The following is a 25,754-nucleotide window of genomic DNA, read 5'->3' on the forward strand; positions in this document are numbered from 1 at the left end:
CAGTGGCAGCAGCGTTGCCGCAGCCATGGCTCACTCCTCCCTGGGCTCTGTGTGCAGGCGAACCTCACAAAAAGCCAGAATGAGTTCAAGATCCACCTGAAGGAGCTGGAGGACTCCCTGCTCGCCCGGCTCTCGGCCGCCTCGGGGAACTTCCTGGGGGACACAGCGCTGGTGGAGAACCTGGAGACAACAAAGCGCACGGCCATGGAGATTGAGGAGAAGGTAGCTGGGCAGCGCGGGCACAGGGTGATGCTGCATGGCATGACCGTAACGCTGCACTCATGTGCCTCAAGGTGAAGGAAGCCAAAGTCACAGAGGTAGAAATAAATGTGGCCAGGGAGAACTACCGGCCAGCGGCAGAACGAGCATCTCTGCTGTACTTCATCCTGAGCGACCTCAACAAAATCAACCCCATCTACCAGTTCTCCCTAAAGGTAAGCATAGGGTGAGGCTGTGGTCGCTTTCTGTGGAGCAGAGGCTGGGTGTTTCATCACTAACTCCTCTAACGAAGCCCTCAGAAGCACAGCACTGAGCCCACCCTGGCTCTCTGTTAGGCATTCAATGTGGTCTTTGAGAAAGCCATCCAACGAACAGCTCAGGCTGAGGACGTGGGGCAGCGTGTCATCAACCTGACAGACGAGATCACCTACTCAGTCTTCATGTACACCGCCCGCGGGCTCTTTGAGCAGGACAAACTCATCTTCCTGGCCCAGGTTGCCTTCCAGGTAATGTGAGTGTGTTGGGTTTCCAGTGTTTGGTACTGGATGTGGATTTCTTTTAGCCACATTATCTTACTCCTTTGCTACCCTCCATCGGAGCTTCTTGCTGGGGCTGCTGGTGGGGGCTCCTGTGCAGCAGCCACCAGCCTGCACTCTTGGCTCACCAGGTGCTGGCCATCAAGAAAGAAGTGAGCCCAGCAGAGCTGGACTTCCTCTTGCGCTTCCCTTTCAAGGCTGGTGTCACATCCCCTGTGGACTTCCTGCAGCACCAGGGCTGGGGTGGCATCAAGGTTGGTTCCAGCTCACAGCACGGTCCTAAAGTGCGGCCCAGCAGTGGATTGGGGTCGAGCTGCAATGCCTGGAGGGGGAACATAGCTCTGTGTTAATCCCCCCCAAGGACAGGGGGCGCAGTGCCCAGCAAAGAGCTGTGTCCACAGGTCCTCTCAGAGATGGATGAGTTCAAGAACCTGGACGGTGACATCGAGGGCTCTGCCAAGCGATGGAAAAAGTTCGTCGAGTCCGAGGTGCCCGAGAAGGAGGTGTTCCCCAAGGAGTGGAAGAACAAAACAGCGCTGCAGAAGCTGTGCATGCTGCGCTGCATGCGGCCGGACAGGATGACCTACGCCGTCAGGTGCTCACACTGCACCAACAGCCGCCTGCAGCCAGCACGTGTCCCCAGCTCACAGATGGGTGCTGCTTTCCTGCAGGAACTTTGTGGAAGAGAAGATGGGCAGCAAGTTTGTGGAAGGCAGGAGTGTGGAGTTCTCTAAGTCCTATGAGGAGAGCAGCCCCTCCACACCTGTGTTTTTCATTCTCTCACCTGGAGTTGATCCTCTGAAGGACGTGGAAGCGCTGGGTAAGCCGGGTCCCAGCTGCACTGCATCACAAAGGCAATGGGTCGGTGCTCTTTGTGAAGCCCTGCATGGCAGGAGCCGCTCTGTGCTCCCATCAGCACTAACAAAAAGAGCCAATTCCTCCCCTTCCAGGCAAGAAGCTGAACTTCACCATCGACAATGGGAGGATCCACAACGTCTCACTGGGGCAGGGCCAGGAGGTGGTGGCGGAGCAGGCGCTGGAGGTGGCAGCAGCACAGGGGCACTGGGTCATCCTGCAGGTGGGCGCAGCCATCACCCCACGGCACTGACTGCCCTAGCAGCGTCCTCAGCCTGAGGTGCAGCTGCCTTGTGCCGAGGTCCAGGAGAAAACCGTATTGAGAGCACACAGCACACGCAGGCTTTGTGTTGCAGAACATCCACCTGGTGGCCCGCTGGCTGGGCACGCTGGAGAAGCGCGTGGAGCGGCACAGCACGGACAGCCACCCCGACTACCGCGTGTTCATGAGCGCTGAGCCGGCACCCAGCCCTGAGTCACACATCATCCCACAGGGGCTGCTGGAAAATGCCATCAAGATCACCAACGAGCCACCCACCGGCATGCATGCCAACCTGCACAAAGCCCTCGACCTCTTCTCCCAGGTACCTGCACCGCTTCCCTGCACTGCTTCCTCCCAGTGAGCAGTCTCACATAAAAGGAGTCATAGGAGCACGTATAGATCCTAAGTGTTTTAATGAACCAAATGAGGGCAATAGTTAACCACCCAAGAAGCCTTTTAAAGATGGAATTAGATGTGGGTTTGCTTCTTTGTTTGAAATATGTACTCCTCAATTCCCCTTTGCTGTCACCCAATGGCCAAGGGGATGGCAACCTCTGTTCTTCACTTGCCAGCCCTCCCTCCCTGCTGTTCCCCTGCAGGACACACTGGAGATGTGCACCAAAGAGATCGAGTTCAAGTGCATCCTGTTTGCGCTCTGCTACTTCCACGCGGTGGTGGCAGAGAGGCGCAAGTTTGGAGCTCAGGGCTGGAACCGCCCCTACCCCTTCAACAACGGGGACCTGACCATCTCCATTAACGTCCTGTACAATTACCTGGAGGCCAACGCCAAGGTACGGGGCTACACGGCAGCCTTAACACACAGCAGAGCAGCCCTGCAAGGACTGCAGCCAGCTGATGGCAGTGTCTCTGGGCAGGTGCCATGGGATGATCTCCGGTACCTCTTTGGTGAAATCATGTATGGAGGGCACATCACAGATGACTGGGACCGGCGGCTGTGCCGCACCTACCTGAGCGAATACATCAGCGTGGAGATGCTGGACGGGGAGCTGCACCTGGCCCCGGGGTTCCTGATCCCACCCAGCCTGGATTACAAGGTAGGGAAGAGCTCTCTCAGCACAGGAGGCAATACTTAACACTAGAAGTTGCTGTGGAAAAGCACTGCCCGATTGGCACCTGCTGGTCAGAATTCCCTCACTCAACCCAACCTGGAGTGTAGGAAAAAAAAGAAACTGAGCTTTTTCCATCCAGTGGAAACACGGAGCATCACTGGAAAAAATAGTTCCTGTGGTTGGGGTGGTAAGGAACAGATGTAGGTAAGACAAGAGGAAAATCAGCCTGGGTAAGTACCAGCAGGCAGCTGCAAAGCACCAAGAGCAGAGAGCGAGGGATGCATCATTCAAGGCAGAAAGGAAATCTGCACTTACATGTACTTATCTGCTCAACCTGTGCCCAGGGCTACCACGAGTACATCGATGACAACTTGCCACCAGAGAGCCCCTACCTGTACGGCCTCCATCCCAACGCCGAGATCGGCTTCCTGACAGTCACCTCCGAGAGGCTTTTCCGGACAGTTTTAGAAATGCAGCCCAAGGAATCTGATGCTGCAGGCGGCTCAGGTGCCTCCCGAGAGGAAAAGGTAAGAGAAGATGTTGCTGCTTTAGCTGGGGGGTGGATGGTGGGGGGGGCACAGAGCTGAGCAGGGAATGCAGCTCAGTGTCACAGCCGGCCCTGCCAGCATGCAGAGGGGACGCTGGCACAGCAGCAAGCTCCACAAAGGGCACACAAAGGGAGGTTCTATTGGAGTGTGTTTGCACTGAGGCCCCATGCCCGGGCTCCACTGGGATCCATTTGGTACTGGCACTGTAAGTGAGCACCAGCAGGAGCTTCACCCTCTACAGCTGCTGAGGAAGCAGAGCGCAGAGCCATGGTACACACAGCAGTGGCCACAGTGTCCTGCTGGCTCCTTTCCCCCTCCCCTGGTCCCACATCAGTCCCAAAGCGGGCAGGCCCCGCTCACCCAGCACCATCAGCTGCAATCCTCCACTCACCCAGAGAAACCCGAGGGGTAGAAAATGCTGCCCAACCTGTTTGGCTTCGCTCAGTGTGAACAGGGTGAAGTTACCAAAGGCAGCAGTGCTGGAGCTGGGCAGAGAGGTGCAGTGGCATAATGCAGGTCACATGCTGTGCTCAGTAGATAAAGCACGCCTAGTAATTTCCACACATGAGAACAACTACTAAAAACACAGACTTAGTTTTAATTAAAAAAAATAAAAGCTTTCCTCTTGGCTCCTTGGCCTTTATACTTGTATTCCAGTCCCCTTCGCTTCCTGGCCATTAACAGTGAGCAGCAGCTTATTAAGATCCAAGAGCAGTGAGTCAAAGAGTGGAACATGAGTAACAGGAAAGGCACAAAGGCAAAGAAAAAAAACCTTACTGCCTTTTAACTGTGAACTCACCTCATTCCTCCTTAAGTCATAACAGTTTGATGGTCTTCTTTGTCCAGGTGAAGTCAGTCCTAGACGAGATCATCGAGAAGCTGCCGGAGCCGTTCAACATGGCAGAGATCATGGGTAAAGCGGAGAATAAGACACCATACGTGGTGGTTGCCTTCCAGGAATGTGAAAGAATGAACATCCTGACCCACGAAATCAGGCGCTCTTTGAAAGAATTAGACCTGGGGCTAAAGGTATGCACTGGGGTGAAAGCACCTTTTCCCTGCCCAACCATTTCCTGTGACGTGCAAATAGCTGCTGCTTGTTTCAAAGCCCATCTTGTTCAAACCACTCGGCTGCCTTTGCTTTTACACCAAGCCCTGAGCTTTGTACAGGGCCTGAAAGCACGCACTGCCATCAGCCTTGCTTCTTCCAGCTCCAACTGCCCCAACTTTTGTCTTTTTCAAGGGAGAACTGACCATTACAGCAGACATGGAAGAGCTGGCCAATGCTCTCTTCTATGACAACGTGCCTGAATCTTGGACGCGTTACGCCTACCCCTCTCTTTTCAGCTTAGGAGCTTGGTATGCAGACCTGCTCCTTCGCATCAGGGTGAGCAGATTTCTTGTGAACACTAAGGCTCGTGGGACAAGTAGATAGCACAGGAGAGCAGGACTCACTGGTAGCTGTTTTATTTTTCCATGTTAGTTTAAGCAGTTTAAAGGACCTGAACTGTTATCCCAAGAATGAGAGCCCAAGGTTGAGACCAGTTTCACCATCAGTATATGATGCTGTTTTGAAAGAACACAAGATACCCTAACATAACTTTATATATATATATATTTCTGAGATGTATTTAATAAAACCATGTATTTAAAAAAGAAACAACAGCAGTTAGTTACTACAGTCCAAATTAACAGTTGGAGTTTAATTGCAGTGCACTCTGATACTTATTCATCACTGATGACACCACCCCAGCCTGCCTGGCACCCCAAGCTCAGCTCCGTGATGTTAAAGCAGTGCTCCACGTCCAAAGGCCACACTTTGCTCTACAGCACTTTGCTGTTTTATTTTCCAGGAACTAGAAGTCTGGACAACGGACTTTGTGCTGCCTGTGACGGTGTGGCTGGCAGGGTTCTTCAATCCCCAGTCTTTCCTCACTGCTATCATGCAGTCCATGGCTAGAAAAAATGAATGGCCGCTGGACAAGATGTGCCTTGCTGTGGAAGTGACCAAGAAAAACCGGGAGGATATGACAGCTCCACCCAGGGAAGGCTCCTATGTACATGGATTATTCATGGAAGGTAAAGGATTCCATCTTGTAGGAGATGTTTCAGGCACAGAGAAAGCCTAGGTCAGAATGAATAACTCTTGCAAACAGAGCAAGTGTTAATGCTCACTAACTTAGTACATTTGGGGGCAGCTTTTGCAAAGCTCTGAGCAGTGGAGCCTTTATCCCATGCCAGTGTCAGACACACACCAGCTGAGGGCAGCAGCAGCCCGGTTTACGTGCAGAGTTTCACAAACCAGAAACTAAAGGCAGACTGCCTATTGAGAACCTGAGGCCTCAGCTGCTTTAAGCTGCATGGTTCTAGCAAATAAATACATTACGCTACTGTTTAACGCACAGATAAGATAAATCAGGAAACTTAGAACATAAAACAATTACTGCTAAAATGAATGGGAGGGAATGAGATGGCAGTATCAGCAGAGCACCAAAAGGGCCAGCCTAAATAAGGGCACAGAGCAAGTCAGGCAGCTACTGTAGTTCACACCACAGCCAAGTTCTACCTTCCCCAAGGCAGCTTCCATGCAAACCTGCACTGAAGGGACAAGTGGGGGCACAATTTATTAAGACATCCCACACACAGCAAGGCAAAACGCATTCATGAGTCACAGTGAGACGCCAACAAGTCAGCCCTAACCAACAGTAAAGCGTGGCTACCCAGCCTTCAGACTTTACCCTCTCCAACTGTGCTGCTAGAACAACCCCTGCCCACCCACTAGTAGTTAAAAAACAGCCATTTTGAAGTGAAAAATGCCATTGGGCTGCTGGTACCATGATAATTCTGTACTCGTGCAGGTGCTCGATGGGATATCCCTTCTGGGGCTATCGCAGATGCTCGGCTGAAGGAGCTGACGCCCATGATGCCAGTCATCTTCATCAGAGCCATCCCTGTGGACCGCATGGACACCAAGAACATCTACGAATGTCCTGTCTATAAGACACGGATGCGAGGTCCCACCTACGTCTGGACCTTTAACCTGAAGACAAAAGAAAAAGCCGCCAAGTGGATCCTTGCTGCTGTTGCTCTGCTTCTGCAGACCTAAACTCCCATGCCTATGGAAAGCAGCAAGCACTTTTACTTACCCAAAACCCCTTACGTAACTGAGTCTGATGCTGGTTGCACCACAGCTATTTCAGCAAAGTATTAATAAAGACAGTGCTGGAACTGCTGTTGTGTGGAGACTACTCTTGCAGTCCACACAGTTTCTTGTGGTAGATACTGGCTTTCAGTGGGTGGTTTCTGATAAAGCACTTTTTTCCCCCCACAACTCTCTCTGTTTCCACAGTAGAAGTTACTGCACTAGTAATACAGTCAGTGTCACATAAATCCCCCATAAGCACAGCAGAAAACTCACCCAAAGTGGCAACTCTGCTTCTTTCAAAAGAAGTTCTTGATCAGAGGTGTTACCAGTTTCACCCACAGCTTCACATGCCGACTTGGCTGCTCGAATGTTGATGATGACACCACACCCGAGCAGAGGTAAAGCTGCTCCTGCTCCTGCATAGAGAAAAACCATCCCAGCAACTTGTGTTAAATTGGATATAACAGCCTATAAGACAAGGCGGAAAACTGGCCATAATCCTGCCAGGATCCTCACACGCCCGAGCATAACAGTCTCATTCCATGCAGCACAGCTCACAGAGCAATGAACCCACCAAGGACATAGCATAGGATTTGTCCTTCCCAAGCCCCTAACACAGCACTCCACCTCTGGGTGACTCCAGCTGCACTAACAAAGCCATCCTCAAGAATTAGCAATTCAACTCTACAAACAGCAAAGGCAGAAGGTTTTGCCTTTGTGTGCCTTGAAGCTTAGCTCTCTTACAGCTGCAGGTTCAGAACAATCCTAAATCCCTTGCTGTAATTGCCAGAAAAGGAAACCTTATCATAACCTCAAGAGACTGGCTTACGCACTCCTCTCTATACACAGCTCAAGCACTGTGTTTTCAAATGAATATGCAGTCATGATTTCAACTACATTACCAGAAACACTTAAGCTTCTTCATTGTGTACACAACGCTGCTGAAGGAGGAAATGAACCATCATGATGATAATGTGTGCCCATGTCACACGTGTAAGCAGATGTAGTTTTCTTACCAAAGCCAGTTAGGATTCTAGATCTGCAGGCAAACAAGGAGCAGATCTTCTCCTGTAAGTCCATACTTGATGTTTTGACTAGTTTAGTAGTCACAAACAACAGAAAGAACACAGAGTGCAATGCAGAAAGCAGGAACCAGGCATTGGAAAGGAGCACAGAAACACGAACCAGGAACAGACAGAAGAAGTGCGTGTGCCAAATCAGCCTAATTTTAGAAACCCAAAATGCTATCAGCAGTCTGCTCAGAAGCCTCTGTGTCATGGTCATCTGATCCAGTGAGGTAAGCTGATCCCTGAAGGGAGAGCAGTTATCTGAATTGAAATCCAGAGACTTGAACAAAACAGCTCAGCTCATTCAGGGAGGCACCCAACCCACCTCTTCTTTCTGACCCCCTACTTTAAAAACGTTGGTGGTATTTGGAACTGAATGTTGCACAACCAAAGGGATTTCAGAGCACTGTACAAGTTAAGAGGTGGCTGTTGCGTATCAGCTGCGATATTAAGAGCTCAGTTATTATTCAGAAGGTTATTACTAAGAAAGCTGAACGTTTAAAGGGTCAAAGAAAGAAATGTGAAATAGAAAAGCCCGGAACGCATCCGATTCCCTGAGAAACGGGCTCTGAGCATTCCATTTGCTCATGTAACTGAAAATGACATTTCAGCTGGAGCGCTGAATGGAGTTGTAATGTGCACAGAGAGAGCACTCCATTACAGGCTGTGTCACCCCGGCATAAAATTACGTCCTCTGAACAAAGATCACAGAACAGTAAACAGCCAATCTCAGAATCAGCTTCCAGCAAATGGGGATCATTCAGAGCCCTTTAAATCAGATCACTGCCGCAGTGCTTGAGAAAATTCCTCTGTCATGTTTTCATTGATTCTCCCCTTCCATTAGAAACAAGTAGAGGCAAGATATGAATTGAAATATTCAAGCAACTCTTCCAGTAATAGAATTGTTTTTGATTAGATATACTCTGACTCATTCTGTGGAAGAGCCCTGATGCAATAGGGCAATTCCCATTGATCTGTGCCTTCTTATGCCAAGACTCGGCTTAATACAAGGCATTTTCCAGATCTTTAAGTGGCACACAAAGGCACCAAACCTCGCACAGAGCACTACAAGAGAAATTACAGGGGACAACGTCAGCTCCCACAGAAGATTCAGAGTCGAGACTGACAGGGGTTAGAGAAGCAGAAGAGTGCTGAGCAGTCCAAGCTGCCTAATGAGAAAAGAAAAAGCCAGGGCACTGAACATTAAGCCACTGAAAAACGCTTGTGTCAACACTAAGAGCTGCTGCACATAATTCTGTGGGCAATGCAATCTGTCCAGCCCAGAAATGCTCTTACCGTAGAAATTACGCTAAAATCTGCTGCCCTCATTCACCTCCACAGACCACGGGCAGCCACCCAAGGGCTAACTGCTTGGCACTCACAGTCCTGCAAAGGATTTCCCAAACGCCTGAGAAGCAAAGTCCTACAGAAGTGTGAGATGGGAGGTTCCTAGAGCCTGACCTCATCAGCTCAGCGTGCTGCTACCTTAGCAATACCCAAATATTGGGGGATAAGGCCTGAGAACGTGCTGCATGAGCAGCAGCTCCTCTCTGTGTCTCTCAGCATCCACTGCCTGTGCACTCTGATACTTGAGTTCACTGGGGACACATGTTCTTTCCCATTATGGCCTCCATTTCCCAGAAACAGGCACTTGTAGCAGGCATCTCATCAATAGTCACTTAACTGACAGCTCCTTGAGACTTCCTATGCTCAAGAAGGTTTTGAATTATTGTGGCTGTAGGTTTTTATTGCAACTGCGTCATCAGCATTCCCTATGCGACCAAAAAGCACAGCACCCATGTTATCTCCCCAGAAACAGCTGCTTACCTGGTGGAGCTGCTGCTGCAAAGCTTTATTCTCTGTCACTATTGCAACCTGAGCTTCCAAGTCACGATGAACGGATCGATATCCAAAATTAGGAGACCCAATCAGGGTCAGGCAGGGAAGACTGCTCCCTGCCAGGTACAGCCAGAGGCCTGCAGGAAAAACAGGAGAAGAAAGGAAGCGTGGCAGACAAAGGAAATGACTGGGGTGGCTTCAAACAATTGCTTCACTTGGAAGAAATGAATTAAACAGATTTACAGCAACTAGAAGTGATCACGACACAAAGCAAGCCCTCAAAAACACACATCCCTGAATGTGGATGGTTGTGTGATTCTTGGGTTACACTTGCACAGCCTACACTGTCCAAACTCGCATGTTTTTCACAGCAGCTGCTGGGACGTGCCCTTAAGAATGTAAATGCACTGCACAGAGAGCCCCAAAAATAATTCTGAATGAGTAATAGTCATGAAGTTAGAGTTCGGTTTGCAACACAACATCTCAGATGCACTGACATAAAGTAAACGATGTGTCAGTACTCTGCAGCAAAAAGGAGAAAACCTTCACCAAGGGATGGATTGCTACACAGGTACATGAGCATTGGAGCAGCCTGTTCGAGGAGCAGAGAACAGTGAGCAGCTGCCTTCCTGGGACCTCACAAGACAGCGGCATGAAGAGGCATCTCCCTGCTCTGACAGGTGAATTCACGTGAAATAAGCACTGGTGAGAGAAGTGCTAATTATTACGCCCACGTGCTTCCTGAGGAGTGATTTTCACCAGAAGATGAGTTCAGTTCCTGCCAGGATGAAGGCTTACAGGGCCGCCCACCACGCAGCTCTGCCCTCCCTGGGGGGCAAAGCCCCAGCGGCTCCTGACAGATGGCTGATCCCCACTGCCAGTCACATGGAGACTACAACAAAGAAACCATACCATAAAAACCACCTAGGCCTTAAAATAGAAGCAGGTTTCCTAACTCAACCCCAGAGCAGTTCCAAGAATGCCTTGAGTAAGAAGCTGCCGATTCACCACTGGTTCCTGTAACCTCCTCCCCGCCCCCACATCACACACTCAGCAGCTTCACTGCTGCTTTCAGGCCCCGGGCTGGCACTGCCCGTGCTGTGGCTGCCCCACAAACTGCCCCACAGTGGTGCAGAGGAAGGCAAGGAGCCCAGGAAGTACTCAAGTAGCAGTGTACCTCCTGCAGGCTGTGCCAGCGATCATGGCAGCTGCATGGCCTGCTGGTGCCCAGGCTGGGAGGATCTCTGCAGACAGAGCCATGCCAGGCAGCAGCCACCATCTTGCTCTTTCTAAGCAGCCACGCAGCAGCCCTTTACTGTGTCTTCTGCTTTATGGCCACCTGGCAGGATCTGATCAAACAGTGACTCACCTTTCCAGAAAGAGGAAGAGCAGTTTCCCGGCCACCACTCAATAGCAGCAATGCAGGCTTATCTCAGAACAAACAGCCACCTGCCTGGCACTCTGTCACCTGACACTTGCATGGAAGGGACCCTAATCCCAAAAGATAGCCCTGCATCACCCACAGCACCCCACCCAGAAACCTGCTGGTCCACACCGCTGCAGGCAGGCTCATCTTAGCATGAGAACAAAGTGGTAAGAGGAACTGCCAAGTGTCATGCTCCAGTCCAGGAACCAGACTCCAGGTGCAGTTACCCTTCACTTACCCCAAGGTTTCCTCCTTTTTCTCCTTCTGTCCTGCCCTCTCTCACACTGTGAGACTCCTGCAGAGCAGACGGTTCTGCTGAGCCCCTCACACTGCTCCCAGAGCACTGGGCAGCCCACAGCCTCCTGCTGCAGCACACAGGGTGATGGGCGGGTATCCTCTGGGATCCTGGGAGAGCTGCCATGCTCAGTGAGGGCCAACAAGGGAAACCCCATTGGGAGCCAGCAGTGCCCGGCAAGAGGAGCAACCTACAAAGCACAGAGCCCTCGAGTAGGTGCTTCCTGGAAGGCAGCACACACAGCGCTTCCAGCCAGGCAGGCACCACGAGGCAGTGAGGTAGGGTTTTGCAGCTGCAGAGGCTGATGTCACTGCCACCGGGGCACAGCATGTCAGGAAGGTTCACAGTTTCTATACATAGGCAACTCAGTAACACAAGTGTATTTTCTTTAGACAAGAGAATGCCTACTCAGCAGCTTTCTCTCCCTGCCACCTCTGAACCATATTCCGAACAGCCCTGCAGGAAGCCAGTTAGATAGAGGCATTCCCACAGTCTTAACAGCTAATCTCAAACAAACAAATTGAGCTGAACTACTGGTCAGGGCCCTGGAACAGGCCTGTGCTGGCTCAGGGCGCATCCTTCCACCCTTCTCACCAGACACGTGCTGCAAACAGTGACAGTGCCCCCCCCTGCACAGCCTGGGGCAACTGGCATGTTAGATGGGGCACTGCTTACAGGAACCCTGCTGCTCTGGGGGACTGGTGAGCCACTGCAGGAAGTGACACAGTGACAGCAGCATGCTGCTCCCAAAGCAGAGCAGCAGAAGGTGCTGCCATGCACAGCAGAACTGCCTCCGTGTGGCTGAGCACTGCTCACAACGAGCTGCATACCGTACGTCCCCTGCTGTAAGCAGCCAAGTGTCCTCAACTATCTGCATGACTACATTCTACTGTGTATAATGTAAGAGGAGAGTCAGCATCTGGATTTTCTGGAAGGAAAACTGAGAGTCAAGGCAGTGCTGGGTGTGCAAATGGCCTGAATGCTCTGTCAAGAAAGGACCTGGGGCCTCCTGCAGAAAGCTCCGATGACAGTACTCCAATTGTTTATTTATTTTTACCATCTACATTTGTGAAGCAACATCCATTTCTCAACAACTTCCCCTCTGGCTCCCAGAAGGCACAAGGGTGCACCTAATCAGTATCCTGCACTCCACCGTGTGCCATAAAGGGGAGGTGGTACCAATTCTCTGAAGTGTGGGTCACCCCACAAAGCCCTGCTTCCAGGAAGACACAGAGACCAGGACTACAATGTGCCCACAGCACAGGGCCCACAACACAGACATCACTTCTCTTTGCCCAAACTATCCAGAGGGATACAGGAACCACAATTGCTACCACAGTCATACATGTATATACAAATACCCATTCAGATGCCTTCTTTCATTTCACGCTGAGGCAGTATCTTACTGTCACCATCAGGATGATTCTTGTATAATCCCTAGAACTACATTTAAACTGGAAATCCAGAGGCAAGATATGACTTGGCATGTTGCCTCCTGGGTGACTCAAATCTTCCAGGCTTAGGCAAGCAAGATGTTCAAACCTTTTGGAGGTTGAATCTAGACTCAGCACCCAAGCATCCCCTAACCAGTTGCACAACCAAAATAGACGTAAAACACACGTCCTTTCTGAACAAGTCCTCCTGAGAAACAGACATCTTACCTTTGGCATGGAAAGTCCATCCAGCTCTGGAGTACTCCTGCAACTGGATCCTCTCCTGCTGGTGAAGGCAGCAGACCTCATTGTAAAACTGGTGTTCTATGTAAACATAGGCAGAAGGGATGGCACCTGCAACCCCTTTGGCACCGAAGAAACCATTCACCTCTGGTGAGGCCAGAAGAATCCGATACTCTGCCCTAGTGCCCAGAATGAGGTCCATGTAAGCTTGTGTCAGGTTGAAGTACCCTGTGGTGAGGTATACCCTGGCATCTCGTTCAGCCTCTGTCAGCAGTGTCTCTGTGACCATCTCATCTATTTGAATCCCAAAAGGTTTCATTTGGATTAAGGGATAGATCCACGTGTCAGGTTCTGGTTTCAGATCCCCAGGCGCTTCAGAGTCATGCTGGGGTAACATGGAGCTGCCTTGCTGGCTGCTGTGAAAAGTCTTTGCATGAAGGAGTTCTTGTCGTGTCCTGGCAGAGTCAATCACTTCCATCACTCTTCGATTTGCTATCTCACAGTATCTCACCTTATCTCCTACAGGAAAAAACAAGAACAATCACATCTGAGACCTAAAGGTACAAAGCTATTCTTCACCTACTGAGTAGTCAGACATCACATCAGAACAGATCGTATCATCCAACCAGGTAAGGAGACACCCTCCTACCTTGGTAGGGGTGTACCATCCCCTCTATCATCTGGACTGTATCATCTTGCTGTAGCTGCAGAGACACGTCTCCAATTGCATCCACTAGCTCCGTGAAGAAGTCTGCAATCTCAGGAGAGTCCTGCAGGAGAACATAGCGGTCCTGACGATTGGTGAAGTACAAATCACTCAGGTTTGCACTAGGAGAGAAAAGAAAAGTTCCAGAACAGGGTATAGGTATACAAACTTGAACAACCCAGCCTAGGTTGCAGATCTCACTCCACGTATAACAAGACTAAAGTACAAATGGGCCATCTCCTTTTGGATCCTGAGGATATATGTTTTTCTCTTTTGAGAAAGACTTCCATATGAGAAGATCGTGTGAAAGACCAACGGTTGCTCTTCCGTATCAGAACAGCATTATTATGATCATTATAGAAAGACCGGGTGCAAATAATGAAGTTCAGACAACCCTGGTGGCATCAAAAACTCAGCTAAATCAACCACAGAAAGGCCTGAAGAGGAAAGGACTCACCCGCTCAGGATGACATTATCATCAAAGAGATAGACCTTGATGTGCTGCAGGCCAATGGTCTCATTAAAACGCTCTGGAATCAGGAGTTTGAGAAGTCCACGCAGATTTGGGGTGTGGAAAAGGGAGACACGCACTTGTTCAGGGAATCTCTGCAGCAGTGGAATTAGCATTGTTCGAGAATTCTTCCTGCCTGGGAGACACAGAGTTTTCATACACTGCTTCACCACGCATGAGGAACAGAATGACACGGCACACCAGCTCCTCAGCTAGAGGCTGCTCACAGAGTACAGTGCCAGCACATGGGGCAGCTACTAGCATTTTTTCTTTTGAATCACTTTAATTTGCACTTACATCAACAGTAATATCAATATCTAGAATTGCACATCTGTAGGTGAATGGGCTTGGAACAGACACCATTCCACACCTAAAGACAACACAGGCTACAAAAAGTCATTGCAGAAGGTTAAATGTGCTGCTACTTCCAACACTTTCCCCACTCTTCCTTTAGAAAGGAAAAGATAAAAGAGCACGATGGATGAGGACAAATGTACTGACAAGTGAACTAGGCAAGCAAGAAAGCACAAGTCACACAGAGCACAGCATCTGACCCTGTGATCTTCTGGCTCCTATCAATTACTTTCTGAAGAAGAGCTGCTCAGCTCAAAAATTGTCTGGGAATACACAGTTACTGGTATAGAACAGGACAGGTTTTGAAATGTATGTGATTTGGTCCTGTCAGCCAAGACAGTCTCTCTCAAAAATGACAGCGTGTCCAGTCTGACTAAAATAAGCTTTTGAAGAAAGTAACGTATCATAATATCTACCCCGAGATCCCCTGGTGTAGTCAAGAAGAATGGAAACTCTGAGGTTTGGTGATTCATTTGCTTGCAATGATTTCTCCAGTGTTTCTTCTAAGCAATTCACCTGCAGAGAGAGATTGTACTACTCATTACGGAAAGCAAATCAAGCTTTATAAGGAAAGTGTTCAGAAACCAGGAGGTCAGTGGTCATGAAAGTTTCCATACTCTAGTATGAGTATTTCCTAGTCATGCAAAACACTGCTGGTTTAGACACCACATCTGTCAGACTGGCATCCTACCCTATCAGCCTGAAGCAGCATGTGAAAGGGCATCAATTTTACAGGCATACATTCTTCCAGTCTCCGAACAGCAATTAATTTCAGCAGAAAAAGTTCCAGCATCATTCCCAAATCACAGACTCTCATTACCAACAAAACACTATTGGCAGGAATGCACACACTATACAGAGGCAGTTTTATTCCTTGGCTACAAGGCTCTTTGTCACATGCAAATTCCAGTCTCATGTACAAGCCCAGACAAAAGCAGACACAAATCGCTGTGCAGGACTCTGCCCACCTTTACCCTGCAATGGAATTTAATTCTAACATAATAATTTGGCCAAGGTCAGACTTCTCCCTAAAGGACTTAGAGAACGCTTTTGTTTCTGGAAGGACAGGAAACAGAATAGGTAAACAACACAAAGCAAAACTGACCTCTGTCTTAAATGCAGAGTGCTAGTACTGAATCTGCAGACTGCATCTGCAGGACAAAACACAGGACTACATATAGACAAGGAAAAAAAAAGAAAATCAAGCATGATCCCCCAGTCCTGCAAAAGCCCTTGGAGCACCATGCATGCCTGAACACTGACAGTCAGAACCACCCGGGCTCATCCATTCATGAATACGTTCACTATTTCCAAGGCTCTGCTGAAGGCTTAAAATAGAACTGCATACACTTCCCTCCTCCATCCCAAGTATAAGTACATAAATGCAGTGAAGAATCATGAGAAAGCTCTCAACGAGAGGAGAAAATGTACACAAAGTAAATCTGTATGAAAGCTTTAAGGAAATTACAAGTTCATGAACTGCATCTCACATACAGCTCTTGCACCTGCAGGGACAGGATGCTTTTTGCAAAGGGAAGTGTTTTCTTTCTGCATTCACTCCCACTTCTCAATCCCCTTCCATACTCACCAGCTCCTGTTCGAGGAGCCCTGTTCCCAGGTATAGTGAAGCCATCACCACTCGCTGCTTGGCTGTTTTTATCTGCACCTGAGAGTAGCAGAAAATAAATTCAGGTTCACCCATGGTCACTGTGATCACTAGGATCTAGCTGTTCAAACCACAGAAACACTTCAGTTTCACCTGAGGAAAGGCACAATGAAATCAGAGCACACTGACAGTAAGGATGTAGAACACACAGGTCTTTCTAGAGCAACACGAGCACCATTGCTGCACCCAAAAATCAAGGAAAAAAAAAAGCCAATGTTCTTTGGAAAGCTGAGGAACTCATTCCCTGCTAAAACTCTTCAACACAAGGGAAGTTACAGTACACTAGCTGCAAGCTCTGGGCTGTATCTGTATCACACTAGCAACCCCAGCTTTCATTCCACTTTAAACCTCTGTGTCCCACCCTGTGAACTACTCAGCACCTGGCTAGATCTAAATTCTTGTTCCCAAAGAACATTCACACTTGGAACCCACATCTTACCTTCAAGAGTTCATAGAATTCAGCTGGAGAAGAAAGCACCTTGACATGCGAGCTGGAGATCCCAAACTCTGGAACCAGATTCCTGATCCACTGGAACCTGTGTGCTCCTTCTGGACAAAGGGAGCAAGGCATGGCTGTGATCACAGGAACCGGCGGGGTGAGCAGTGGGGCTAGGAGAAGCCATGATGATCTGTGAAGAGATGGAGGAACTCTGTGTGGCAGAGCCTTTGCTACCCACAGACAGCCTCCAAGTGAAGAAGGAGCTGCAACCAGGGCCAATACATTGTAAGGATCCACAAAGGCAAGAAGGCCTTTCCCTTCCCATATTTCACAGAAACCAAACCTAGAAATAGGAAAATATATGCAAAAGATGACAAATGTTAACATCATCAGCTCCTGTCCCAAGTGGAAGTGGGAAACAACTCCTTCACCTGAAGAGTGAAGGAGGAGAAGAAACAGCTTAGAAGCTGAAGAGGCTGAGATGTCAACCCTACCAGCACCCACAGACCAGGTGTCTGGCAGTGCTGCTGCGGTGCAGCTCTCTCTGTCATCAGTCACTTCTGAACTCCATCCCAACCACACAAGCTACAGCTCTGCCATGATATACAGTCACTGCCATTTCTAGCTTAGTTTTCAGCCAGGCTAAAGGTTACACATTTCTATTTCAAGTAAAAACACCGTAAAAGTCACAATACTTTATAAGTTTTTTCATGAAACAAACAGAACAAGCAAACAAAGAGATCTTAGAACATGCCAAGTGCCTGAAAGCAATGAAGTCCCAGCAGCAGAACAACACGCCCAAGGACAACGTGTGTTTCAAGGGGTACAAGCTGAGGGGTACACAGTATGAGCTAAGGATCACAACCGAGGAACTCAAGGCTTCCTTCCACTTGCATTCTGCACAAGCACTAAAAGAAGGTCAAAGCTCCTCGGACAAACTTCAAAGTAACTACGGGGGAAACAGCAGGAAGCTCATTCTTTAAGAAGAAATTTCTGAACAAATTTCAGTGCTTTGAAGTCATTGGGAAAAGAAACCAACGTACTGCTGAGAGTCGTGCTTGAGGGGATGACAAGAGGTAAATGGCATTTTTTCTTCTCTGCAGGCTTAACATGCATGCAAAACCACCCAGTCATACAATAACTCCTGGTGGGAGTTTGTCCACATGACAAAACCACATTTCAACACAATTAGCAGCAGTGACTCTCATGAGATCCAGGAATCGAGGAGTGAGTGACCAAACTACATCCCCCAAACCGTGCAGAGAACACTCGGGTCTGCAAAACCCGCTCTCAGAAGACCAATGCCAACCAGGACAGAGTGGGGGTGGCTGCCCCATCCGGGAGGAACACTGAGTCCCACAGGGATAGGGGGCAGCCACCAGCCTGCATCCCACCCCGCTGCCTTCTGCCATCACCACAAACCAACAAGAAACTTGATTACGACCTTTACCAGAATTTGTCACGAGGAACTTTTAGGTTTTACCATAATCCAAAGCCCAAATGACCACAGATTCCAGGAAGATGATTTCACTCCTTTGCTTCATGATAAAACATTGGATCTTCACAAGGTTTCCGAACAACCTTACGCAGAAGCCAGGCAGCTTTCAGTTGCATTTCCTGGAAAATCCACTAGTTTGTCACTGACTACTCATTGTAACACAAGTCTGAGTCAGTTTGTGCAAGAATTCCTGGGATGGTGACTTTCAGCAGATCATGGGGACTGTGCTCAGACTTGACATCCATAAGTGATATCGACTTATGGCTGCTGGAAACAACTGGAATGTTTCACAGTAGATGGGGGGGAGGGAAGGGTGCTCCTTTCGAAGTAGGAAAGAAAGGCAAGAAATACTGGTTTTTAAGCACTCTCAAGTTCATCTTCACAGAACTTGCTCAGGATCTTGCTCAACTTGCATCCCAAGAGGCTCACATGAGCTGCCACGTTGTCACTCAGTGGCAATTTTATGTTGGTTTTTTGGCATTATACAGTAAGAACTAATCAATCAAGGAGACAACTGTTTTCCTTATCACTCTGTGGGTAAAACCCAGCCATTGATACCTCCAGAAGCCACTGCACAGCAGCCAGGAATCCACTTTCCCAAAGCACAATTCCAAGCAGCCATTTTCTGGCAAGGAGCAGCACTGCAGGTTAACCCACACCCTCACATCCAGTTCAGCTCCACAGGAGCCCACCCCGCTGCTGAAGGAGGAACCCCCAGATTCCTTCTGCACAGCACTGATAGCCATTAACCACACACTCTGGGTTTCTTCACTGCCTCTGCAGCTTAGAGCACACCTACACTGTTTGATCTTTTAATTCACTGCAGAAATTTCAGCACATATTTAGGCTGTGAGCCTAAGACTAAGACAGAGTAAATCAGGATTTTGCTCTGGCCAGCAGCAGCGCCAGCACACTAACCACTATCAGATCAGCACCTTCTACCCACAGAGACAGAAAAGAAGTTCAAGCAGCCACGTCGGTGCAGCAAAATCCTTTCAAGTGCAACACGCAACAATTAGGAACCACGTAACATTATGAAGAAATCATCAAAATTCCACACTTCAACAAAGGAGTTTTCAAAGAAATAGAAACTGGTGACGGGGCCGGGGGGGAGGAAGCCTTCCCATGTATTCCACATCATCAAGTTAACCAGAAAGAGAAAACAGATCTAATAGGAACCCACCTCAAATCTTTTCTGCATAAGAAGTTCTCCCTAAATATAAACGAGGGATTTTCTGTATGTGTTCTATTTTTAAAAGCTGTGGTTTTGGTGCACGGACTGATGAAAGAGCTGAAACACTCATTCAGTGTAAAACCTCATCTGCAGAAAGGAGAGGTGAAGTGAAACTGCGGGGTAAGGCGCTGTGCTTTCACCCACACACACGTCACCACGCGGGGATCCACAAGCTGCTCCTCTTTGAATTCAGCTGTGCCTTTCCAGGACTCGGTCTAGTAATGCATCTGCATCAAGAAATGCCAGTGAAACCAAAAGAGGAGCCTGCAGAGATACCGCCAGCTGACAGCAAGGACGAGCAGCAGAGCACGGGGGATAAAGAGCTGTGAGAGACTGCAAGCTCAGACACAGCATGGCTGCTGAGAGGCCATAAAGATGAGCTGTGGGGACAGACGTGGCTTACCAAGAGAAGGCCCCGCTCATGCAGAGGGCTGTGAGATGCTGCCCTCACTGCAGCACAACACAAGACCCCACCAGCGCTCCCTTCCAGGTGCAGAACGAAGTGATGCCCAAAGAGCAGGGAAACATCATTAAGATGCTTCGAAGCGTTTTGTTTCGTCCCCTCTGAACGCAGCACGTGGCTCCGAGGAGCTGTAACGGCCTCTGCTGTTGTAGTTGAGTTTCAGCATCAGCTGAGCGCCCAGCGGGGAAAGCCGCTTCCCGCCCCCACACGGCGTTAGTGCCGGGCTCGGCCACAGCACCGACCGGCCGGTCGGCCCACGGCAACCACGGAAGGGGAAGTGCTCCTTACCTGCGGGCGCGGCGGTCGCGGCCCCGGGACAGACGGTCTGAGAGGCGGCCGAGCAGAGCGGCCAGGCCCGGAGGACCCCGCGGCAGCCAGGCCGCCAACCGCCGCCACAGCGCCGCGCCCCCCGCAGCCGCCATCAGCGCCGCGCCTTCCGCTTCCGCCCGCTGCCATGGCGACGCGCCGCCGCGCACTTCCGCTTCCGGATCGTCGGGGCTGGAGGGAGGGCCGGGCCGGGCCGGAGCGGGGTCGCGTTGCGCGGGTGAGAGCGCAGAACCCAGCGGGCGGCACGGAGCCCCGCCACCCCCCAACCCGCTTCTTGTCCCGTCCCGGGGCTGCACGGGAGCGGCCATGGATGGGGGCGGAGGAGCGGAGAGATGAAGCCGGGCGGCCCCGCCCCCCCCTCGCCCCGCCCGCCGCAGGCGCCGCTCCAGCCTCGTGCTCGTTTCGGAGCAGCGGCTCCACCGCAGCCGCTTCCCGGAATCGCTCCGCGCGTCGGTTCCCGGCTGGCACCGGGCCGGGCCGCTTCCATCAGCTGTGACTGTGCGCGGGCTGCTGCCGGCTGTACGGGGCGGCACGGAAAGGGAAAAGCCGGCGCTGTCCCCGAGCCCCGCCGCACGGATCTCCAGTTCGTGCCCCGGCTCCCCGCAATGCCCGACCCCGGCGCGGGGGCAGCGCCACAACCCGGTGTGGGAGCGGCTCCCCCGTCCCCGTTAGTTCCCAAACGAGCAGACCGCGGGCGGTCGTTCTCCCCTCCAGCTCAGCTGGGAAGTGCCCCCGAGGCCGCCTGGAATGTTGTGCTGGAAATAAACCCGGCCGCGCTCAGACACCCGATCCGCTGCCCGCGGGGATGGGGCTGCCGGACCCCCCGCACCCCCGGGGCGCTGCGGGCAGCGGGGTGGGGGCGGCCGGGGGTCTCGCTGCTCCCCGCGAAGGCAGCCGAGGTGGGAACCCGGGGGTCCCTCGGCGTCGCTGCTCGGGGGTCCCGCGGAGCAGCCCTGAGGGTTCGGGACCCCCGACCCGCTGCCGTGAGCCTCGGGACCGGGGTGGGGAGAGAGCGGGCAGGGGGCCTCGGTCCACGGGCTGGCCGGGGACTCGCCTCTTCTTAGAAGGAAAAGAGCATGAATGGGAGCGGGAGGGGGCGGCCGCGCTGCCCGGAATGGGCCGGCGGTGCCTGGCGCTGAGCCGAGCCGAGCCGAGCCGGGCGGGGCGCGGGGAGGGCGCCGGGGAGCATTACAAGAAGCCGCGCAGTTCCAGGAAGAACCCGAGGGCGGGCTCTCCGCCCGCTATAAGAGGCCTCCCCGGGCGGCCCCGGCAGCTCCATCGCCGTCCGCCGCCGCGGCCCGAGCCCCGGCCGCCACCGAGACCCGCACTGCGCCCCAGGTACCGGCACGGGACGGGACGGGACGGGGGAGGCGTGGAGGTACCGCCGTGCGGGGGAGAAGCCGGGACTTAGGGCGCTCCCGGGAGGGATGTCGGCAACGTGTCCTGGGGAGTGGAGACGGGGGGGGCATTCCGGGATGGAGGCGGGAAGGCCGGGCCGGGGGTGTCCCGGGGGGAGGGGGGGTCGGTTCGGGGCTGCCGAGTCTCACCGCCGTCTGTGCCGCAGGTGATGGTGTAGCGGCCGCTGCTCCCGGCAGCAGCACCCCGAGCGCGCAAAGCTGGCTCCGTGCGCCATGGTCACCCACAGCAAGTTCCCCGCCGCCGGGATGAGCCGCCCCCTGGACACCAGCCTGCGCCTCAAGACGTTCAGCTCCAAGAGCGAGTACCAGCTGGTGGTGAACACCGTGCGCAAGCTGCAGGAGAGCGGCTTCTACTGGAGCACGGTGACGGGCGGCGAGGCCAACGTGCTGCTGAGCGCAGAGCCCGCCGGCACCTTCCTCATCAGGGACAGCTCGGACCAGCGGCACTTCTTCACCCTCAGCGTCAAGACGGAGTCGGGCACTAAAAACCTGCGCATCCAGTGCGAGGGCGGCAGCTTCTCTCTGCAGAGCGACCCACGTAGCAACCAACCCGTGCCCCGCTTTGACTGCGTGCTGAAGCTGGTGCACCACTACATGCCGCCCACCCCCTGCGCCGGGCCCGAGCAGCCCGGAGGGGCGCTGCACCCCAAGCGCACCTATTACATTTACTCGGGTGGAGAGAAGATCCCGCTGGTGCTCAGCCGCCCGCTCTCCTCCAGCGTCTCCACGCTGCAGCACCTCTGCCGCAAGACTGTCAACGGGCACCTGGACTCCTACGAGAAGATGACTCAGCTGCCAGCTCCTATCAAGGAGTTTCTGGACCAGTACGATGCCCCCCTCTAAGGGGCTGGCAGAGGGAGATCACGCTACAAGCACAAGAGCAGGGGACGGGCGCGATGCCCGTGGCAGCAGGGACACGCAGGGCACGAGCAGCCTCTCCCCATGCAAGGAGAGGAGTGCTGGGGATGAGCTGCTGAGGACCCGGGGCTGAGCCTTGCGCCCCTTGTTGTGGGGGATGCTCCGGGGCAATGGGGCCGCTCCGGTCGGACTGTGGGTGCTGTAGTGCAGCCCAGGATGCACCCGCTAGGACTGTGCTGGAGTTGTGCCCAAGAGAAGGACGCGCACCGGAGTCCGGCTGGTGCCTGACGCTGTTCCTCGGTTTTAAGGGGAAAGTGGTTTTTGCCCGTACTGTACTTTACCTCTTGCTGCCTCCTTGTGGAAGCTCCTTTCACACCAGGCCCCAGGCTTGGAGGTTGCTGCCTTTTTGCCCTCGTTGCCATTTTCCAGGAGACTAAGCCTTAATATTCTCCCAGTCTGGGTTACTGCACATCATTCAGAGATGCTGGAAAGTAACGGTCCCGGTAGCACACCGTGAAGCCAGAGGGGAACAGCCAGTCCTGATGCCATGATGGAATCCTGCGTGCTCACACCCGTGTGGAGGCGGAAGGGCCGTGGTATCAGCGCTGCTTTGTCACTCCTGAGCACGGCACACTGCTCCGTGGGGCAGCGGCTCCTGTGGGATCACAGCAGGAGGATGCCCTGAGTGCACCCCTCACGAGTGCTCAGCTGCGTCCGCCTGGAGAAGCAGTTGGGTGGTTGGTTTGGGGGTTGGTTTGGTCTTTTTTTGGCTTTTTTTTCTTTCTTTTTCTTTTGAACCGAAGGGATGTTTACAGGCCTACGTGAATCACTGTCTTTTATAAAGATTCCATCTTCACCTCCAGCCTTGAGGGCTGAGCAAAACCATGCTTGAAATTCAACCAAAACGAAACTCAGATGAAACTTTGCACATATTTATATTTATATTCAGAAAGGAAATGTTTCCATAATTTATAATAAAGAGCACTATTTTTTAATGAACCCCCCCCCCCTTCCTTTCCCCTCAATCTGGTCTGTTTCCTCCCGTTCACCCTTCGAGGCCGTGGCCCCCCCATGTGACGCACGTCCCCTCCCCCGGCCGCTGCCCTCGTGCGATGCCGGGATTGTGTTTACACCACGTAAGTGCCGGCTTCCTGGAGCCGCGGCGCTGGGTGATTCCTGCCACTGTGACTCACCGGCCGCGTGCGTAAGCACTGCTCCATCGCTCAGGTATGTCTGAGCCCACCACAGCGCTGCGCTGGGAGACTCCTGGCTTCTGGCTGTGGACACACACAGTGCGCCCGTGGAAGGTCCCCTGGAATACAGAACACGGTCCTGTCCCCGGGGAGAGAAGAGCTGGGCTCATTGCCACGGCATTGAGTGTCCTGAATGAAGGCGTCCTCCCCGGAGCAACGCTGTGCTCTGTGGGCATCCCGTCCTGCACTGAGCTTTGGGAGGCACGTGGTGGGCACAGCTCTGAGAGCAATGCACTGAGTGGCACAGAGGTAGAAATCATCACTCCAAGCACCCTCTGTGCCATGCAGCCTCTCCGTGGCACCCCCAGGGCCACGTGCACAGTGCTGGGCATTTCCATGCTGGGCATTGCATCCCGTGCTCCTGCCTGGGGAACCCCCAGCCAACGCAAAGTGAGTTCCCTTAGGAATTGCCCTGGAGCAGAGGGGTGGTGGATGTGCCTCCCTTTGGCCACGGGCACGGACCAGCCCCAGGGACTATTTTGGTGCTGTTCTTCAGGGCCGCAGCTCATGGGCTGCCAGGAAGCGCCTCGCAGCCTGCCTGGGCACCCGCCGGAGCTATGCAAGGAATGTCCATGCACGCGGGTGGCCGCCCGCCAGGCCCTGCTGAGGCACATCCCCACTCAGGGCTCCCCCGCTGCTCCTCAGCCCCTGGCAGCACCAGGACTACAGGGGAGAGCTGTGGGACAGCATCACTGCCACAGCCCACAGCCCAACAAAGAGGGACCAGGAGCATCGCAGGCAGCTGGACCTGGAAGTTGTTTTACCTGAGGTGCTGACAGGACCGGGTGTCCCTGCAATCAGGGGTGGAGGGCAGCTGCCTTGCATGGTCTGGAAATGGGCACGGCAGAGAAGGGAGCCATGGCCCCCAGAGGGCTGAGCACCCCCAGACTCCTAACACGGGGCAGGCAGCATCCTGCCGGGGCAGGGCAGTGAAACCACATCCCTATGAGAACAGTCCCAGCTCTGCACTTCCCAGCAAGGGCCCCGCGCTGTGCATAGCACTGCAACCCACAGCTGAACCGGGAGTCCGGGAAGCCCTGTGAGTGCCGCGGGGTTCTTGGAACACACCCAGCCTCACAGCGGCGGTGACGCGGCGGCCAGCGGGCAAATCCCTGCTGAAGGTTTCACAAACCCCCTCGTCATCCCAAAGGAGCCAAGCGGACTTGGCCCCACTTACGCAAGTGGCTGTTCAAGCTTGTCGCAGGCAGGCAGCCCCCCCGGCACGCTGAGCTCTGCACCGAACTCCACGGGACACCCTGGCACAGCCCTGCACAGCGGCACAGCTGGAATGGAGGGGCCCAGGGACAGAGTGCTGCGCAGTGAGCGTGGCCCAGTGCACGGCTGTGGGAGGGGGCTCTGCCTGCCCCTGCCCCAGCAGGGCTCTTCCTTCCAGCATGAGCAGGGGTTGCACATGGGGTGCACAATGCCAGGGAACCTTGCAGGGGATCGGTGTTCCTGATTGTGGACCCAGCATGGAGATAAGGGGATTGGCCCTGGGCACCACACGTGTCTCCAGGGAATTGGGGCCAAGCAGCTGCATCAGTGACCCCACACCCACACCCTGCCCCAGGCAGGGCTCTTCCCACCATGTGCCGCCAGCACATTACTGGCACCAGGAGGAAGCATCTACAGGGATGGCAAACCCGAGCCCTCCAGGGTCAGAGGGTGGCAGGAAACCTGCTCCATGGTGCGTACCAGCATCTGCAGACCCAAAAACAGGAAACAACTGCAGCCTGTGATTGTGGCTGCCAGACAGCCCCCAGCCAAGCAGGCTGCTGGGAGGGCTCTGCCAGGCACACAGATCTGCCATAGGTAACCAGAGGGCACTGAAGCCCAGCCAGGTACATTACAGGCTGCCCCTATGGAGCAGTGGCTGTGACAGGAGGGCAGCACCCTGCTTGGGGTCCTTCTACTCATGCTGACTGCCTGCGGGCTCAGAGGCCCCAAGCTGCACTGCAGGCACCATCCCAGTGCCGGTCCATCGGACAGCCCAACAGAAAGGCCAACCCTGGGGCCAGGCATGACCTACAGCCCGCAGCATCTGGGAGGGACAGAGAAAGAGGTCAGCATTGCTCTGCCTCCTCTCCTT

At 52.8% G+C, this 25,754-nt stretch overlaps 3 protein-coding genes across 3 annotated transcripts in view; 2 read left to right on the top strand and 1 right to left on the bottom strand.

Annotated features, from left to right (window-relative positions):
- Positions 1-6,776, top strand: part of DNAH17 (dynein axonemal heavy chain 17) — a 28,034-nt gene extending 21,258 nt beyond the window's left edge. The window contains exons 67-81 of the mRNA XM_072352105.1: positions 58-222; positions 294-434; positions 555-725; positions 887-1,009; positions 1,157-1,350; positions 1,427-1,575; positions 1,706-1,833; positions 1,967-2,194; positions 2,472-2,663; positions 2,748-2,927; positions 3,287-3,469; positions 4,337-4,519; positions 4,734-4,877; positions 5,344-5,569; positions 6,349-6,776. Coding sequence (XP_072208206.1) covers positions 58-222; positions 294-434; positions 555-725; positions 887-1,009; positions 1,157-1,350; positions 1,427-1,575; positions 1,706-1,833; positions 1,967-2,194; positions 2,472-2,663; positions 2,748-2,927; positions 3,287-3,469; positions 4,337-4,519; positions 4,734-4,877; positions 5,344-5,569; positions 6,349-6,596 — 2,655 coding nt within the window. The 3' untranslated portion in view covers positions 6,597-6,776. The remainder of the gene's footprint in view (positions 1-57; positions 223-293; positions 435-554; positions 726-886; positions 1,010-1,156; positions 1,351-1,426; positions 1,576-1,705; positions 1,834-1,966; positions 2,195-2,471; positions 2,664-2,747; positions 2,928-3,286; positions 3,470-4,336; positions 4,520-4,733; positions 4,878-5,343; positions 5,570-6,348) is intronic.
- Positions 6,391-20,307, bottom strand: PGS1 (phosphatidylglycerophosphate synthase 1). The gene is made up of 10 exons (XM_072352135.1): positions 20,098-20,307; positions 16,615-16,804; positions 16,098-16,175; positions 14,926-15,025; positions 14,102-14,291; positions 13,588-13,766; positions 12,924-13,457; positions 9,530-9,678; positions 6,909-7,051; positions 6,391-6,530 (listed from the first exon to the last, which is right to left on the bottom strand). Exons 1-9 carry the CDS (start codon positions 20,229-20,231, stop codon positions 6,932-6,934), a joined length of 1,674 nt encoding a protein of 557 aa, XP_072208236.1. The 5' UTR covers positions 20,232-20,307; the 3' UTR covers positions 6,391-6,530; positions 6,909-6,931.
- A 577-nt stretch (positions 20,308-20,884) lies between these two features.
- SOCS3 (suppressor of cytokine signaling 3) lies at positions 20,885-23,406 on the top strand. The gene is made up of 2 exons (XM_072352194.1): positions 20,885-21,474; positions 21,701-23,406. The coding sequence occupies exon 2, from the start codon at positions 21,768-21,770 to the stop codon at positions 22,395-22,397; it is 630 nt and encodes a 209-aa protein (XP_072208295.1). The 5' UTR covers positions 20,885-21,474; positions 21,701-21,767; the 3' UTR covers positions 22,398-23,406.
- The last annotated feature ends 2,348 nt before the right edge of the window (positions 23,407-25,754 follow it).

This window comes from Excalfactoria chinensis, chromosome 17, assembly GCF_039878825.1.
Source record: "Excalfactoria chinensis isolate bCotChi1 chromosome 17, bCotChi1.hap2, whole genome shotgun sequence".
Lineage (NCBI taxonomy): Eukaryota > Metazoa > Chordata > Aves > Galliformes > Phasianidae > Excalfactoria > Excalfactoria chinensis.

Excerpts from the sequence above, each read along its gene's own strand:
- PGS1 (XM_072352135.1), bottom strand. The coding sequence starts at position 20,231 with ATGGCGGCTGCGGGGGGCGCGGCGCTGTGGCGGCGGTTGGCGGCCTGG. Across the intron at positions 16,805-20,097 it reads CGCGACCGCCGCGCCCGCAG|ATCATCATGGCTTCTCCTAG; the intron begins GTAAGGAGCACT and ends ATCTCTTCACAG. Across the intron at positions 15,026-16,097 it reads GGCTCCTCGAACAGGAGCTG|GTGAATTGCTTAGAAGAAAC; the intron begins GTGAGTATGGAA and ends CTCTCTCTGCAG.
- SOCS3 (XM_072352194.1), top strand. The coding sequence starts at position 21,768 with ATGGTCACCCACAGCAAGTTCCCCGCCGCCGGGATGAGCCGCCCCCTG.